The sequence below is a fragment of the Triturus cristatus genome, chromosome 7, assembly GCF_964204655.1.
Source record: "Triturus cristatus chromosome 7, aTriCri1.1, whole genome shotgun sequence".
NCBI lineage: Eukaryota > Metazoa > Chordata > Amphibia > Caudata > Salamandridae > Triturus > Triturus cristatus.
The window spans coordinates 582,327,372-582,344,607 of NC_140590.1; the positions used below are offsets into that span (position 1 = coordinate 582,327,372).

The 17,236-nt window shown below is 43.2% G+C and overlaps 1 protein-coding gene across 3 annotated transcripts in view; it reads left to right on the forward strand.

The window, feature by feature from the left end:
- The window catches only part of SPAG9 (sperm associated antigen 9), a 1,633,747-nt gene that overhangs the window by 562,913 nt on the left and 1,053,598 nt on the right, over window positions 1–17,236 (forward strand). For all 3 annotated transcript variants that reach the window (XM_085617154.1, XM_085617155.1, XM_085617156.1), the window contains one exon: window positions 3,969–4,025. In XM_085617154.1, coding sequence (XP_085473280.1) covers window positions 3,969–4,025 — 57 coding nt within the window. The remainder of the gene's footprint in view (window positions 1–3,968; window positions 4,026–17,236) is intronic.

Consider the following 17,236-nt stretch of genomic DNA (forward strand, 5'->3'; position numbering starts at 1 on the left):
TGGGTTATCCTTTGTATCAAAATCTGTTATGCTTTGGTGAAAAAGGAGACTCCAGTGGGGCTGCGGGCTCACTCCACTAGAGCTACGGCAGGCACCACTGCACTAGCACTTGGAGTTCCACTTCTTGACATCTGTCAGGTAGCCACGTAGGCATCCTTGCCCACGTTCATCCAGACATTACTGCCTGGACAGCCAAGTCTGGAGGGACAGCTGTTTTGCCGGTTCGGTCCTCCAGGACTTCCTGGTGTGAATTTGGTTTGCAGGTCCTCCTCCTGGGTTGGTATTGCTGGGGTATCTATTCTAAGGTAAGGAATCTATAACTAACTGTCTCTTTCAGATGAACAAGTTACTTACCTTCGGTAATTATGTATCTGTAAGAAACATAGGTCAGTTATAGATTCCTTACCGCCTTACCCATCCTCCCCGCTCTGCGAACTGACTTCTAGGGATAGGGACTCCCGTACAGGCCCTATTTGTGGCGCACCAGTGGTCAGTGTCTTGCATGGCTTTGTGCTTCTGGCGTGGAAAGTTGTGTCAGAACTGACGTCCGCACGCAGGGACCTCGTCCAAGTAGGCACTGCAACGTCATCCCGGTGACCACGACGCCGACAACAGACGCAGAGTCGACTGACGCCACCTACCGATGTGTAGAGGTACTGCTGAGAAAAAAGTCTCTTGATCCAGTATGATGCCTGGGAGAAATTCTAAGTTAAGGAATCTATAACTAACTTATATCTCTTTCAGATACATTGTTACTGAAGGTAAATAACTTGTTCAACAAGTCCGTGTGTAGGAACTCCACCCCAAGTATTTGCCTATGCTTTTCCTCGTCTCTCTCTCAATCCATATGTGGTGAGAAGGATGCAGCTGGCATCCATGACTCATCTTTGTGGCCTCAACCAGGGACAGACAACCCTAGTATGCATTGCTGCTAGAGAAGTCGGTCACCCTCTAAGAGCCTCTGCAGCTCACGCCCACCCTTCTCAAGCACCATCAAGGTCAACTCAGACACCCGGACCTAAAGTTACTCGGGCTAGAGATGTGGCACCTGAGGTCCTAGAGTTTGGCTACCTCAGCCTCCCAGAGGAGTGTATACTTTACCTGTGTAACACATGTAAACCAACCACACATGCAAGTTACCCAGCCAAATAGAAAACATTTCTCCACTACTGCATCTCTAAACAAATAAGCAACTTTCAGGTCTCAGTACAGGATATTGTTTGCCTCTCCTTGTACTTGCAAAAGGCAGTCCAAGGCTATACCTTCTTATGCTTACACTTAGCTGTAGTTGCAGCGTATATTCAAAATTGGGAACACTCATCCCTTTTTAAAATTTCTGGTGTGAAGGCCTTCGTGCAGGGAATCAAGAGTGATCCCACCTTGAATGCCTCCTTCCCCCATGTGAAACCTCAACATAGTCCCCACACGCCTTATGAGTCCACTTTTTGAACCCCTACATTCCTGTAGCTAACTTGCAGTTTGTATCATGGAAGGTAACTTTCCTAATATAAAATCCTTGCTCAGGTATATTAGCAAGCTTCAAGCCCTGATAATCCAGGAACCCTTCTTTCAGGATAGAGTGGTGCTCAGAACCAACCCAAATTTCTGCCTAAGTCTCATATTTTCCCACGAATCCGACTGTTGAGCTGCTTGTCTTCTTTCTGCATCCAAACTCACTAGCTGAAAGGTCTTTGCACACTGTTGGCGTGAAAAGGGTACTCATGCACCATATAGATGGAACCAAGCTCTTTCGCTAAATCCGCTTTTTGTGCACTTTGCCAAACCCTTTAATGGACACCCCACTTCTAAACCTTTCATTGCAAGATGGATTGTTAAGTATATCCAGACTTGCTATGCGAAGACAAAGCATGCACTTACTGTGGTCCCCAGGCACTATGTACAAAAAGGGTATAGCAACCTGCTAACTATCATCTGCAAAGCTGCCACCTGGTCACCCCTCCACATGTTCACTAAACACTACTCTGTGGATATTCTAGAATGTAATAGTGTGCCAAACCGTGTTAAAGATTTTGTTCCAATCATCTGCATCATTGGTCCGCTAGCCACTGTTTCTGAGAAATTGCTTTATAGTCTATGTGGAGCATTTGTATCTATAATCCATGATGGTGTGCTGTTCTGCTGCTCCACCATTAGGTCAACGTGATGTCTGGTTCAATGATATCTGTATGTCAAGGGGAATCTTTAGTTGAAGGATGGAATAGCCATCACCCACCTTGGTGGCATGCTTCATCATTGGGCTTGCTCCTCTCAGGGTGGGCGCTACAATACCCAGAGGGCTCCCAAGAACTGGGGCTCTTTAACTGTGATCTTTTTTCTCCCCCTTGCCCGGTGTTTTGCCTGAGCCCTAGTTGGGTGGTTGTGAGAGTCGGAGGTAGACTGGGTGTAAGAGAAGTTAAAATTGGCTACAGGCACTCCTTGAACAATATTTATTACTGGGTAGTGTCTGTGCCAAGATTAAAAACATGCGTCACTGCATAGAAATGATTTATGTGCATGGTCCACAGATGTTTCCTCAGGCCATTCGTCCCAAATGAAAACAAGCCAGGATATCCTGTTTGTAGCACTTGATGGCATAGGCTACATGTTTCGTTATGTGCATTAACCATTTTTCTGCCTTCTAGGGTGCTGTAGGAGAAAGATGAGTGACGCCTGCTTCGCCACACGGCTAGCACAACCTTGTCTGTGCAACTGTAATGTTTAAGAACAAAGAGCGCGAGCACAAAGAAATAAACTCCTACCATAACATCAGATGTGCAAAAAACATTTGTGTTCTTTTATTTTTTATACATAACCCAAGTTCTTATCTCACTATTCCAGTTGTTTTTTTTTTGTTTTTTTTTTAAAAACAATTTTAAAACAAAGTTACTTTTAGAACCAAAATGTATGGCTTAAAAATAAATAAAAACATATTTTATTTTGTATGCCAGTGAGTCCAATTGAGTTAGTCAAAGTGTTGTATGTATGGAAAGATGTGTGAGAGAAAGTGTACATCAAAGTCAGTGACGAATTGCATGAAAGTAATCAAGGAAGTGAGAGGGATTGTGCTCAGGTAGTTTTCTGCAGTGTCTGCTCTCCATCCAGGCTTTGCGTCCAACCAACCATGGGCTGGACATCTTTAATGCACATGGCCAATGACCATGAGCACTGGCTGATTCTGAGCCAGGCCTGGCGTCTGACCCCCACCCGTGCCGGCCATTTGGACTTGCCCAGCGCCATATCCTACATGAGCGGTCAACCCCTTCTGCACATATTCTGCTACTGCTGTATTTCCCTACATTGGTGCTCTTAAATTCGCTTCTTATGCCATGCACAACCATGATGCAGAACTGTTTGTGTTGCGTGCTGTCTAGCTTAAGATTTGTATTGAAAAACACCCTTCCAGTACATTACCTTATACCTAGACAAATTGTGAAACATTCCACATATTGTACATGTGCGTTGTAGTGCAGGGCACATGCAGTGTGAGAAAGCGTTAAAGAAATATAACATTTCTCCTGGTTAACTCTTGCATCAAGAAGTCACTATTTTGTTGATGCAAAGCCTGGTCTCACTATCATAGTAGGTCAGAATGAGTCTGTAGTAGACTTCTACAAAAGGAGATCTGCTCAGCATTGTTTTAAAACAACATAAATTAATTCCCCTGAAACTCGCACATAAATATGTAGTTGTATATTCAATGCTCTTGCTGCTATATTTCTCGCTACTTCGCTTCAACAGTTGTCAGCGCTTCACTTTTCATTACGAAAATACATAATTTAGTTAATTTTTTTGCACGTTCTGTGCTCACCATCCATGGTTTTCTGACGTCATGCTGGATTTGTGGAAAGAACAATAAACAGACTTGCACTATAACAATTGAAATGATGTATGCAATAATTTTCTTAGATGATATTTTGAGGTAGAATCTCTAGCTGTAGCAGTTGACATACGTGTATTTTTTCGTTTAGAGCATCCAGAGAAAATCCAGCAATGCAAGAAAAGAAGAAATCTAGTATTTGGCAATTGTAAGTACTAATTTATTGTAAATGATAAGTGGTTTTCAGACCCAACACCCATAGCTCTTTTAATGCTAATTCGATTTGTAATGTATAAAGTGTAGAAACCATACATGGCTGGCAACTGTATGTCCAAGGTTTAGGCTGCATAGATCGTGTTACCAACCAGCCAATGGAGAGGCAGATAACAGGAATGGAGTATGCGTAGGTGAAGGTTTTGTTAGTGACATTTTATTTCCCAGCTAATGTGATAGTGCACGGTCTCATTTTAAGCTTGTAGTCAGTCACATTGTACCTTCAGTAGGTATCATTACATTTCTTGGCTCCAAAATGCCTATTCTTGAAGTTCCGTTGAGTTGTGGGAGGGCCACTGGCTATGTTATTCAATTAAATTCTTTCTTTATTCGACTTTCCGAAGACAGGTCATAAAAGATACACATAATAACAAATATCATTAAGATCAAACTCATCACGAAAAGTTAGAATCACATTTTCCATTTTAAAATAGGTACGACCAGAGTCAAAAACAGTAATTTGATTGTAACTAAAGTGACGGTGCAAATAGACTAGATCCCGAAAATAGCAGCGATTATTATCCAATGGCATTAGATGTTAAAATCAGTCATATAAACGAGTTAGCAGCAGCAGTAAATGCTTTAGCAGCAATACAAATATAATACATCCAGAAATTAATAAAGAGCATTGATATTAAAACAGCATGCTCCTTCTCTTTGCTAAAGTGCACTTCAGAAAACTTGCAACAGCAAAACAAACATCTCGATTATTGAGTTGCTGGAGGAAAAACTTTACACTTTGAAAATGTATGCCTGCGCAAGAGTGGTATTAAAAATTTCCTAGTAAATGGAAGATAAAATTGACAAAAAAGTAAAATGGTTTGGAACGAATGTTCATCACAAGGGCAAATGGTAATAGATGCAGAAGGATACTGGCCCAGTGGGAAGCATATCAACCAACGGAATGACCCCAGCCTAAATCTTGTTAACAAATACCTTTTATGCACATTATTTACATATAAAAGATAGGGGGCAATGGAGGGAAGTACTTGTATATGACAGTAATCCCTAACAGAGGGTTTAGATACTTCAAGCAGTTCCCTGGACAATTCTTTGTGCTATCGGAAACTATCCAAAACCTTCTGTCGATCCCCTTTACCAATAGTGTCTGGGTACTCAAACATTGGGGCATAAACAAGTTCCATGAGGCAGGTTTTGATATATTGGAGCCAGGGGATAGAGAGGCCTCGAGTGGACCTTAGACAGTCTCTGATAATAGCCCGATTGAGAACAGCCTCTTCATTTGTCCAGATAGAACACCATGTGGCTAGAGGTGCCGCATTTATTGTATCTCGAACATAATCAAGACCTAACTCCAGATGTAGGGAGAAGTGCGGCGAGGAAGGGGGAACACCCAGAACTCTGCGCCAAAAATCTATTCTCCTCTGACTGCATATGAAGTACGTCCCTACATCCCCAGATGCCCATGCCATATGTTAAAATTGGTATACATTTGCCAGTATGAATCTCTAAAATTGGGGCTATGGGCTTTTTACCTATGGACGTAGCAAGGAAAAAGTAGTACCAACTACACGCGTAAATCGTGTTACTCTGTTTTTTATGCAGGTATGCCACGTACAACCTTCATCGAATTCCCGGCCTAGATACGGGAAGGAACTAGCCCTATCCAACTTTTTGCCCTCTATTTTCAAACTTCAGGATTTGGTATTTTTAGGGCTACAAATCATTATGAAGGTTTTCTTATAATTTGGCTCCAGCCCCAGGTCCTTCATATAACTGATATAACTTGCAATGTGTTTTTTGTAGGCTGTTCGCCGTCCTTGCTTGAAGGACTGCGTCGTCCGCATAGAGTAGCGCTGGCACAGCCTTTTTCTCAACTTGCGGAACATCAGCCCCAACCGTAACTAAGGTATTCTCCAATTTGTTGGTAAAAAGGAGAATTCGGATTGGGGCGAGGACGCAACCTTGGCACACCCCGCGCTTAATGCTAAACAGCTCTGAGCATTCTCCTGCATTGCCATACCTCACTCAAGCGGAAAGATCATGATGGAGAAGCCTCAAAAAAGAGACCAAACCCACATCAACTTCCATATTTACTAAAATGGCCCACAGCTTACAGCGTGAGACAAAGTCAAACGTGCTGGTCAGATCCATAAAAGCCAGGTGGGTAGAGGTGCCCTTCGCTTATTTATATGTAGCCAAGACGAGGTGAAGATTAAGGCACCTTTCGATTATGCCTAGCCCCTTCCTGAACCCATACGGACTGGGGGCCAAGATATGGTTGGCATTAATCCAGTCCAATAGGCGGTCTAGCACGACTCTCCCAATTATTTTAACGGAAGAATCCAAAAGGGATATCGGTCGGTAACATTTAGGATCGTACACGTTACCTTTTTTTAAAAACAGATACTATAACAGATGAACGCCAGGACTTTGGCACTCCCTAGCTACAGACTGAATTAAAAACTGCGGCGAGTACCGTGGACCAGAATACTGTGTCTTCCTTGAATAAATCCAATGGGATTCTGTCTGGGCCCGACGCCTTCTTACCTTTATTATTGTCAATTGCTTTCCGGACTTCTCCTTCATTAAAAACAAGGTTTTGGAATGTTAAATTCAGCTGTACCAGCGTAGTAAGGCACCCATGTCTCGGGAGATATATGGACGGTTACTTTATCAGCTGGTAAGGTGGGAGATAGAACTGACCGAACAGCTTTCCAGAAGACTTGGGGATCTTTGGAATGACAGGCTTCCACTATAGAGTCCCACTTCTCTTCCTTCAAGGCTGACTTTCTTTTTTTTATAGCAAGCTTATACAGCATCCTACTTTCCCTGATCGTAGTCTGATCTCTGGGATGTTGCTTTAAGGCCCTGCGTAAGGTGTTGTTTGCTTCTCTATAGGGATTATCAAACCCGGAATGAGCCTGATGGCTAGGCTGGATAGTGGGCCTGACAAAGGTTTGACTTTGTCTAATGGCATAGCAAACTGCAAAGGATACGGGCTGGCACACATGGTATGCGATTACAACTATCCACCAGGGCAGAACTGTTATTCATTTTTGCCACTCATCACTCTCCAGGTTTCATTGGGTTGCCGGGCTTTTTGTGCTTGAAGATCGGGGGTACCTCACTTGTATAACTGATGACAGGCATATGCAAATCCTAATTTCTAATTCTCCCTGTCTATTAACAAGGATTCTCATGCCGCAAAGCAGAAAAATATGGTCCCTATTAACTCAGTTGCACTCAAAAGAGGATCATTTTAACACCAGTACCAGAGACTCTGTCTTCATAAAAGTGAAGTTTCTAATGGATTCAAACAGCCTTTTACATTTAAAACACAGATTGCTCTTCAACTAAAGAATGTATTGAATACAGAATTTAGCCATGCATATTTTGAAATCGATTTTCCCAATGGTATGTATCAACCAACATTGATGAAAGTGATATTATTAAAAATATGTAAAACATTTTGGAAATTATTTCAAAGCTGGATAGGTAGGAAATAAGATAATGTGAACTACATGTACATGGTCCCAGAAGTAGCATGGACAAATCATTTGGAAGAAGCTTACACCAGTGGTTATATTGAGACTATCCAAGTAGAATATGTCGTCTACGGTGAACTTTCACATGGTAATGCAATAAAAGATGGCATAGAGCATCTTCCCTTTTTAGAGCAGCAGGAGAACAATATTGATTGGAGGCAAGATTTCGCCTGGCAGTATTTAAGGCTATGACTTAAAAGTCGGATTGTGACAATTATAAAGACCGTATGTAAAACAAAATAAACAATAGCAGTCCCTCAAACCCCAAAAATTGGAGAGTAATATGCCTAATGGATTTATGGGCTAAAGTTTATGCAATATTTATACTTAAGAGACTGAAGGAATGGTCTGAGCAAAGTACACTAATTTCCATTGAACAAGCTGGCTTTAAGGGAGTGTGAGAGGGATGGGCGAAAGAAAAACCGAGGAGGCCGAATTCGGGAATCAATGGTGATAGGATTTATTACATAACAAAAAAAAACACAGGTATAGGTATTCCGTCGGTTGATTAACTGGATATCCTCGGAGTCTTCCTTTCCTCTGTGGGGTTGTTCGCAGGGTTGCTTCTTACTGGCGGACAGGCTTGTAGTGGATACACACCCCAGCAGCCTCGGGAAAGACAAAGACAGAAGGGCGTTGAGTTATCTGGTTTCGTTTCTCTGTGGAATGAGAACCCCTCACCGCAGTAGGGTACACCCGTTGTGTCCGTTCAGAAGACCGACTGGTAACAGCCAGATCGTGCCAAGAGCACAGGGAGGCAGAGAATGATACGAAAGCGGCAGAGGTAATAAGAAAATAAAAAAAAAGAACTAAGGAAGATTCAGGACGCTCGAGCAGAGCAGTTTTATGAAGGTTGTTTGGGCTCGGTGGGAGTTCCCCACGAAGGTTGACACGTGCTCAAAGATGAGAAAGGAAACGCAGAATGGTGCTTGGTATTCATAGACACAGGAGCTTTAACAGTGGAGTGCAAAGAAAAAAAGCTGTGCGTGCAAATACTATGTACAGTGCCCCGGTTACCCTGCCATCCTATAACCCACCCCGTTCTTCCTGCCCCCCCCCTTCCCATGTACGTTCCGCGAGAGCCGCAACCCTCTGGAGTTGCGGCGGCGTCTACCGGGGTGTCCACCACTCTTCGGACCAGACCTCTGCTTCTTCCTCCTTCCCGTGAGAAGCGCCGGGGCTGGTTTGCTCGCTCGTCTCTTCTGGTTGTCCTCTGTTGTCCTCGCTACTCTTGTTCTCCGTCTGTCTCCTCTCCTCGCTGTCCTGCTTTCCTCTTCCTTCTGGTTCAGGCACACGAGCTGTCCTTCCGGGGTGCTTTCGTACTCCACTAGTCCCGCCTTCCTGTTGTCCCATTGGTTCCCGCATCCGTCCGACGGGACTCCTCCCTGTGAGCAAGAGGCAGTGGCAGGGATTAACTCTTTCTCGCCCTGCCTTTGAGAGACGGGTTGGTGTGGTGTCAGGTGCAACGGTAGGAGGGGAAGGGGGTCTACGGAGGTCGTCGCCTCACAGGGAGGTCATTCACACGAGGGCTCCCATTGACCTTGGTTTAATCTGTTCTTGTTGCGGACACTAGGCCCAGTCACACAAGTGGGGCAGCATTTCTATTGGCACAAGTGGGTGTAATGTTGGTTGGTAGGAATTTGGTGGATTCCTGCAGATTCTGGAAATTTACATCACAGAAATATAACGAAAATGTGTGATTTCAAAGTTTGAGGTTTGCATTGCATTATGGGTGGAAAAAAAAAACCTCATAGGATTCCCAAGATGTTGCCTTAGTTGGGCCCAGAATCTACAACTACCCACTTTGCAAAAAACACTTTTGCTGGAATATTGTGATGTATCCATGCTGCGTTTTAGGCAGTTTCCTGTCATGGGTACTAGGCCTGACCACACAATTGAGGCCCCATTTGTATCGGAATGCTTGGTGGAAAGAGTGCTTGGTAGAAGGAAGTTTGTGGCCTCCCTCAGATTCCAAAACTTTCCATCACAGAAATGTGAGGAAAATGTGTTTATTTAGTCACAGTTTGAGGTTTCTGGGTAAAACAACTTGGCGAGAGCCACACAAGTCAACCAATCCTGGATTCCCTTAGGTGCCTAGTTTTAAAAAATGTACAGGTTAGCTAAGTTTCCGTAGGTGCCTTTTAAGCTAGGGCACAACTCCACAGCAACCCACTTTGCAAAAAACGGGACAGTATTGAGTGGACAAATTTGGTGTATCCATGTTACATTTTGGGCCATTTCCTGTCGCAGGCACTAGGCCTACTTGCTCAAGTGAGATACCATTTTCATCAGAAGACATGTGAGAGGGTAGAATAGTGTGATATTTGTTATTACCAACTGGAATTCACTGTGTTTGTGCCTTCCAAATATTAGCCAGTGTGTGAGACAGAAGAATACCCTATAAATCATATGGTAGTTCGGGTACCCTCAAATTCAGAGATGTACAAATAAGCACTGCTACTAGATTTCATATCTTGTGCCCATTTCAGAAATACATAGGTTTCTTTGATACCCAGTTTTCACTCTACATTTTTCACCATATCAATTGGTATATACTCGGTACACAATGACAAAACATTGTATGGTGCAGCTCAGTTGTTGGCTCGGGGTACCTTGAGTTCTTGGGGAACCCACAAACTTTATGTCTACCCGCAACCAGTAGGGTCTATCGTACCGACGTAATGGCATATTGGTTTTGTAAATTGTCCATTGCGTCTAAAAGTTATCAATAAAAAGGTTGTCACAAATGACCTTGAGGCATCCTCACATATGACCCCTTACTGAATTCAGAATTTCATCTATTTTGCAGAATCTTATAGCTTTTCTGGATCACCCATGGGTTTCACACTGGGTTCAACCACAAACTGGAAGTAGATTGAGCTAATAAAAAAATAGAAAACGTGGGCTACCTCTTTGACAAATGCCTTAACTGTGTTAAAAAATATGTTTTTATTTTTATTTAGCTCTGCGTGTTCCTGAAAGCTGGGAAGATGGTCACTTTAGCACAACAAACGTTCGTTGATGCCCTTTTAGGGGGGTGGGGGGAAGACACTTTTATTCAAAGCACTTTTTTCCTACTTTTCCAGAAAAACTCAAAACGTAACTCTATTTAGCCTAATTTCTCCATCCGCTCCAAGTGAATCCACAAACCCAGGGTGCTTTTAGAATCCCAAGGATGTTAGGAGAAAAACAGACACAAATTTGGCAGGGATACCTTATGTGGAAAAAACGTTATGGAGCCCTAAGCACAAACTACCCCAAATGGCCCAAAAAATGCTCATCACTAGGTTGGAATTGGGTGGGGAGGTTAGAATGGAGGTCCATCAGCTAAGGGGTTAATAATGTTTGAAACAAACTATTTGCAAAAGATGCACAGCTTTCTGGAACTGGCAGGGTCTAATAATTGTCGAACTTTTTATTTTCTGTCAAATTTTATAATGTTGTTCACTTTAAGGCATTAATGGTCACCAGTAATGCTCATGTAGGATGAGTATTGTTAAAGGCAGCCTAGTATGCACAAAGCCTATTCCTTCTTTACCAGTTTTTATTGAATTCAAACTGTTAGATTCATTCGGGATATTTGTTTTCCCTAATTTAGGTATGTCTACAGTGGGGAGCCCGTCTTTTTCCAGCATATAGTTGTACTTCTCTGGAAAGCAAGAAGGCGGGATTTTTTGTTGTGTGATGATTGGACTGCTGAGTATATAGCTACTTTACAAGCATGCACTTTTACTGCAGATGTAGAAGCTTGATCTGCAGCAGAATTGTCTTTGGAGTGATCTTTTTTTTCTTGGTGTGCCAGCATGTGCCAGACTTCCACCAATGTAATCCACAATTCAAGAACAGCTATCAGAGCCCCAAGCTATTTATATTTTATCGCCTTTCCCTGTGAATCTTTGTAACTATTGGTGTACAGGTGTTTTAAATCAACATTATATCCCAGCACACAAAAAGATGACTCTGATCCTGTTAATGTTAGCACGGATTTTTCGGACTTCTGTAGGGTTAAAAAGTGCATTCAATTCTGCTATTTGTTCAATTGAATCTCCTATGGGCTTCATGTGTATATTAGTAATTTTAAGTTCGTACCCCCACATTATCCTTGCGCTGCTGTGCAGGCTGTGGAATGCCTCTGTTTTGTACCTGTTGCAGGCTGCGCAGATCCATCAGTATAAAAAACAGTCATTATGCTTATGCAATTGTTTTGCAAATAGGATTTCAGGGATTTGTTGATATTGTAGGTGTCTTTAGTGAAGGGCCATATTCAAACTGTATGTAATTACTGGTGTGAACCCTGGCCCACTGTATCCAGGGTGCATATAATGCATATGAATTTGGTTTGCTTGCCTTAGTAGCAGTTTCCAAAGATCGTAATAGTGTTACTGTGATTGTTCTCTTTCCTCTTTAACGATCGCAGGTTTTACTGCAGTGAATATTTTTTCTATATGAGTAAATATCTGCTTTGCAAATGTATATAAATGTGGCTCTCATGCAATAAGTATGGTGTGCCCTTCGTCGTATAGAATATATATGTATATCCCGACTGTACTATTCTAATCACTAAATTAAGTTTTATCTCTCATTTGTAAATATGATTAGTAATTCTATCTCTGTAAATCTCGGCGTATCTGTATATACTCCTTTCGGGATATGTAGGTTTAATCAGTCAATATGTCATTTTTTCTCTCTCAGAATACTTTGGCATGTATTTTCTGCCAAAATCAAGAAATCCTATGATTGCCATAGGTGTGAGTCCTTTCCCTTTACTGGATAGCAAGTATCATAGAAAAATGTACATTTATAAAAGATATTTTGGATTTCTTGAAATGTAATTTGTATGCTGCTTCAGCTAATACACTAACTGTTCAGTCCAAATGTTGGTAATGTTCTTCCTGATCATTATCTGTGATGTATATATCATCATTATAGGAAATTACATTTAAATCACATTGTAATATCTCAGTTATTCTTGCGGAAAACACCCCAAGACTATTTGTATCTCTCTGAGGAAGCCCTAAAAAGCCAAATTGAAATCCTCCCTTCGCAAAGGAGGTTAAATAATGATTCTGGTGCCAAGCTATTTATGCAAAATACATTGGATCATCTATCAGCACTAACCTCACATTCATCATCACCACCTCCCCTCACATCCACCATATTCCCTGAAGACTGGAAGCATGTAGCCGTCAACACCCCCCTCAAGAAACCGTCAATCGACCCAAACCAACTGAGTAACTTCCGTCCGATTTCTCTTCTCCCTCTACACAACCAAAGTGATAGAGAAGGCAACTAACAAGCAACTCAAACCCCGAGGAACGATGGTGAGGAACCACAGACGTACCCCATAGGTGCACCGCTGCCCGATGCTAAATTCGTCACGGAACTGTATTCAAGTAATTGATTTACTCACCATCGTTCCCAGGTTGGATTGCCTGGAACAATGATATAACTCGCTATTCTAACAAACACATCCAATCACGGTCCCATTGAGACTGCTGCACCGGTTAATCCTCAAGGAAATCATCAAATGCTCCGACTTATTAATGACCTAGTCTTCATTGCACCCGGTACCTATCTGCACTTCCAGGATTTCCCTAGAAAATTCACGCCTTGTGCTGACAATGTCCCCAGAATTGCTGTCCTGAAGAGACCTCGTAACAAGAGAGGGTCGAAATGTCGTCGTCATGAACAAAAGAGAGAGCCTGAAAAAACAAACATTGGCCGTTGTGTAAAGCTCCTCCTTTTGACTACTACCAATAACCTGTTCTCCCCGTTTCCTTTTTCACTTAGTGTTTCACCACGTTAGGTTATGGTCACTTCACTGGGGCTCACAAAATCACTGTGATATGTTTATAGTGAAAATACTGCGTACATTAGGAAATACTTTTGTGGTAACTATTGTGATTATGAAATAAAACCTACTCACTTCGGCTGACGTGAGCAGTGCTTTGATAAAATTGTTGTGTGGGGTTTTTTAAGAGATTTTTGATAAAACACTATTATTACAATTTTTGGTATTGTTGTCTTGACCTGACTCAGTATGGTCTCATTTTGATTGTTAATGCCCTTGATTAATTCAAGCAAGTTATACTTTCTTGCAGAAACTGTATTGTTTTGATAAATGAGTTCCTTGTGAACATTGTTAATTTGCTCCGATGCAACACCCAGCTCACAAGGCCGTATGGGTCGCTCTTGTTTCTTCTAAATATTGATTGCGCAGGTCTCATATCACCAGCAGGGACATTGCTAGGGTGCAGTTTGTCACTCTGACCTTGCACACAAGGAGGGAACAAACTATTATAACTTGGCGTGGCAGCAGCATATCGGCAAGTGTGCTCAAAGAAAAATACCAATTCGCTGAATGGGGGATTGACATCCGGATGATTGAACAGGAAAAGTATCCATTGATTCTACATGCACCCACCAACAACATCCTCACAGCTTGTGTCCTGAAAGGGACCGGCCGAGGGGAAACCCCACTAGAACACGTAAACATGACTATCAGGTGTAGGCTGGATGGCCAGACTGGGGTCAGGCATGTTACCACCACCACCACCACCACAGACAGTGTACTTCCCCGTCCCCACTCTATCCAAACTCTGTATACTGGGGCTGGATCGCCTCCAACTTGGCTGATGAAATCCAGGCCTGTCCCTAGTGAGGATCTCCTCCATCCCAGCAGCGCTGCAGGAAGCATTCAGTGCTCAACATCATGACATGGAATGTTTCAGGCATGCACAAAACCCTGCAGAGCTCGACGGCGACTACGTTCCTCAAAAGTGCGGATCTTATCTGCGTAAGAAACGTCGGCAACAACACCCAATCACTTAACAGGCTATGCAGAATTTAAAAAACCGGCCACCAAAACCAATCTATTTGGGAGGCCTTCTGGGGGCATCTCCATATATATTAAACACTCCCTAAAGATGTGCTTCACAGTAATAAACCTTTGACATGGTTCTAGCTGGCATCTTAAAAGGGCTTAAGTGTGTGGAAGGCCTTCTATCCATACTACTAATCAACGTATTCTACAATCCTCAAGGATCTAACGACAAGCTGACCCAACAGATTGAAACACTTATAATACAACATGCACCCCTGGAAATCATCATCCTTGGAAACTTAAATATGCAAAATATGCACCACCTGGGGTAATGGAATTTTGATGGCATTTCCACTGGATGCACGATTTAGATTTAAGATCCTCCTTCCTTCAGATGCACAACCTAGAATCGGCGCAATTTTTATCAACACCGTCTGAACTGGGAACATTCCACCCACCTACCTACAACAATCGGAGAACCATCGATTTTATCCTACTGAGCCAGCGACTACGCAAAACCATGCTAAGTTACGAAGTGCTCCCACGGAGCGAAAGCGAACATGCAGCCCTTTTTCTGCGCCTAAAGGCCACAGCAGCAAGTTGCCATACTCTCAGCCGGGCAGTCAAACTGGGAGGAACAACACAGATTCCTGAGGAGAATAAAATGGGTGCAGAAGACCATTAACAAATTCGACACATGGAAATCTACTTAGACAGGCTGTCCGACTGTGACCAATAAGCCTGCCATCATAGGAGCATTAGAAAATCTTGCACTAGTACTGGGAACGCTGCTACGAGGAAGCACCCTCTGCAGAAAAACCAGCATGACAACTCATACCTTAGGCCCAGTTTCGGAGATCAAACAAAGTGCACAGCACCTAAAAACAAAACGAAGGGCACATAAAATAAGATCCGAAGCCGCCAAAAATCAGCCAAAATCCACAGCAGAGCTACACACGCAACTTGTCTGGAAATTAAAACGGGAAGCCACTAAGGAGAAATGGATAGAGATCTTCGAACTGCTGGCCCCCAGCAAGATTCAACAATTTTGGCAATACCTAAACAACCTTAATACATGGATCCTCAAACAGAGGGAACTCTGTCCCAGCAGAGACATGGGTCGTGCACGTGAAGTCACTATACACTAGTGACCAGAAATCCACCTGCCCAAATGGATATGCCCCGCAGAGCAAACGAGAAAACATGAGGGTTGAGATCCCCAGGCCTCCTGCGGAACTCGCAGTCTCAAGCGAAGCAGCAGTACACACCGCCTTAAAAAGGATCCTAAAAAATTGAGTCCCAGGCCTGATGTCCTGCCTGGCTCCCTCTTCAGGGAGGACATACATTTCTGGACCTCAAACCTCTCATCGCTGTACGCAGAATGCAGGCTTCTGGAGGATGTCCCAGATTCTTGGTGGGGTCTCACTTTTGAAACCATTTTTAAGAAAGGCGCAAACACCGACCCAAAGAACTATCGGATGATTGTACTGCTGGACGTCGAGGGAAAGGCGAATAAAAGCACACTCCTGCAGGAACTAGCGGACTGGGTACACACCGAAGTTCTCCTTCCATTCTACAAAACCTGGTTTACACCAGGGGGCTCAACAGTTAACATCACAGTCCTGTCTTACTTAGCCCAACAAGCAGTAGTCCCTACCTTTCCCCCACCCCCAATCTCCCTTCGGTTTTTGCTAGCATCATTGACATCTCAGCAGCCTTTGACTGGGTAGTCCGCAACATCCTGTGTTACAGCTACCTAGGTGTTTGGCTGAGTGAAAATGGCGGCCCCTTGCTCCACCTACATAAAATGTGGCTGAAAGGAAACATGGTCGCGCACTCCCTTTGCAAGCTACTCGCCACCTTAGATAGCCCAACAACTACGGCAATCCGAAGGGCATTGCGGGCCAAACTACTCCTGTCTCTCAACTGTACACAACAGGCATTCCCTGGAATGCTTGCTGAAGAACTGGAAAAAGTAGAATGCACAGTGTACAAAAAACATTCTGTTTGCTAGCGTGCACAAGAAACACCTTGATCCATCTCGAATTTGACCTCCAGCAACAAAATTAGAAGGGTTGGCCGCAAAATACTTCTACCTGGCATCTGTGGCCTCAGATAACTCCATGAAGGCTCTTATAAAAATTATCTTTGCAATAACCCTTGGTCTGCCAAACTTTCAACAGCAAAGGAACTACTGCAACTGGCCACTGAGAATTGGGATTCAAGCATTATTGATAACGCAACCATCAAATTATCAATAAAAAAAGCAACTGTGTCTGCGTTCCCGCACTCTAGCCATGGAATCCCTTGCAGTAAGGGACTTTCATGAAACTCTGCGTTTCCCACAAACACTTCAAACAACCAAGCCCCACCTCATGCTGGCCATGGGGAAACCGGCATTAAATCAGATCTTAGCTGCAAGATCACATCCACTTCCCTTAAAAGAACTACATCTAACCTGGAAAGCACTCACAGGCATCACCGAGTGCAGTTTATGTAATTATAAAAGGGAATCCTTGCTACACATATTACTATGCTACCCGGCTTTGCGACAAGTCTGCCAAATTCATCTCAGGCCCATTTTTCTCCAACTCAGTACTTGCACAGCAAAGGATGCTGCTTGCCAGCTCTACACTTTGGACACAGTGAAGAACATGGCCAACTTTGGCAAATTTATTCACCAAACCTACCTACTTCTGAAAGACAAAATGGCACAGGGAGAGAGCAACTAACAGACTGATCAGTCCCACGGCATAATGCACAGCATCCCCTTTAGGAATACTCCTTCCTATCCAGTGTCACTAAGTACATTAT